Source organism: Sinocyclocheilus rhinocerous, unplaced genomic scaffold (assembly GCF_001515625.1).
Source record: "Sinocyclocheilus rhinocerous isolate Xijiao unplaced genomic scaffold, SAMN03320098_v1.1 scaffold178, whole genome shotgun sequence".
Taxonomy (NCBI): domain Eukaryota; kingdom Metazoa; phylum Chordata; class Actinopteri; order Cypriniformes; family Cyprinidae; genus Sinocyclocheilus; species Sinocyclocheilus rhinocerous.
Window position 1 is genome coordinate 844,728 of NW_015653463.1, and position 561 is coordinate 845,288.

At 38.0% G+C, this 561-nt stretch overlaps 1 protein-coding gene across 1 annotated transcript in view; it reads right to left on the reverse strand.

Annotated features, from left to right (window-relative positions):
* LOC107715839 (mitogen-activated protein kinase kinase kinase 1-like) overlaps nt 1–561 on the reverse strand; it is an 85,368-nt gene that overhangs the window by 30,057 nt on the left and 54,750 nt on the right. Inside the window, exon 7 of the mRNA XM_016522052.1 lies at nt 200–321. Within this exon, the coding sequence (XP_016377538.1) occupies nt 200–321 (122 nt within the window). The remainder of the gene's footprint in view (nt 1–199; nt 322–561) is intronic.

The window sequence follows — 561 nt, forward strand, 5'->3', positions numbered from 1 at the left end:
AAAAATTGATAATTTTGACCCAGACAATGTTTTTTTGGCTATTGCTACAAATATACCCCAGCGACTTAAGACTGCTTTTGTGCTCCAAGTTCACAAATTGTCTGGACCTATAAATAGGCTCTATGCTAGTTCCTGTGATCATTCGAAATATAACACCAGGTGATGTGAGGATAATCTGGAATATTTTCCTGCTACTTACATATAGACATGCAGTGATGGTGGAGTTTGTTTCTGCAGCCCTCTTCACACACCGTCAGACTTTCCTCATCTAGCATGTCCAACAGACAGATAGGGCACATCTGCTCCTCCTCATCCTTCATGCTGCTCACAGGAGTAGACACAAAAGTTATTAAGACACAAGGTCTGATGAGGAATCCATTTTTTCTTGGACTTTTGAGATAAGAATTAACTGAACTCAAAAATGACTCATTATGGCAACTTACTAGCATCGTTTTGTTATGTTGCAGCTTTATATTAAACTGCTTTAAATTACTTTTAATGTTAAAAACCTGTTATTTGCTTTGTCATTATGGTGTATGGAGTGTAGATTGATGTGGGGGG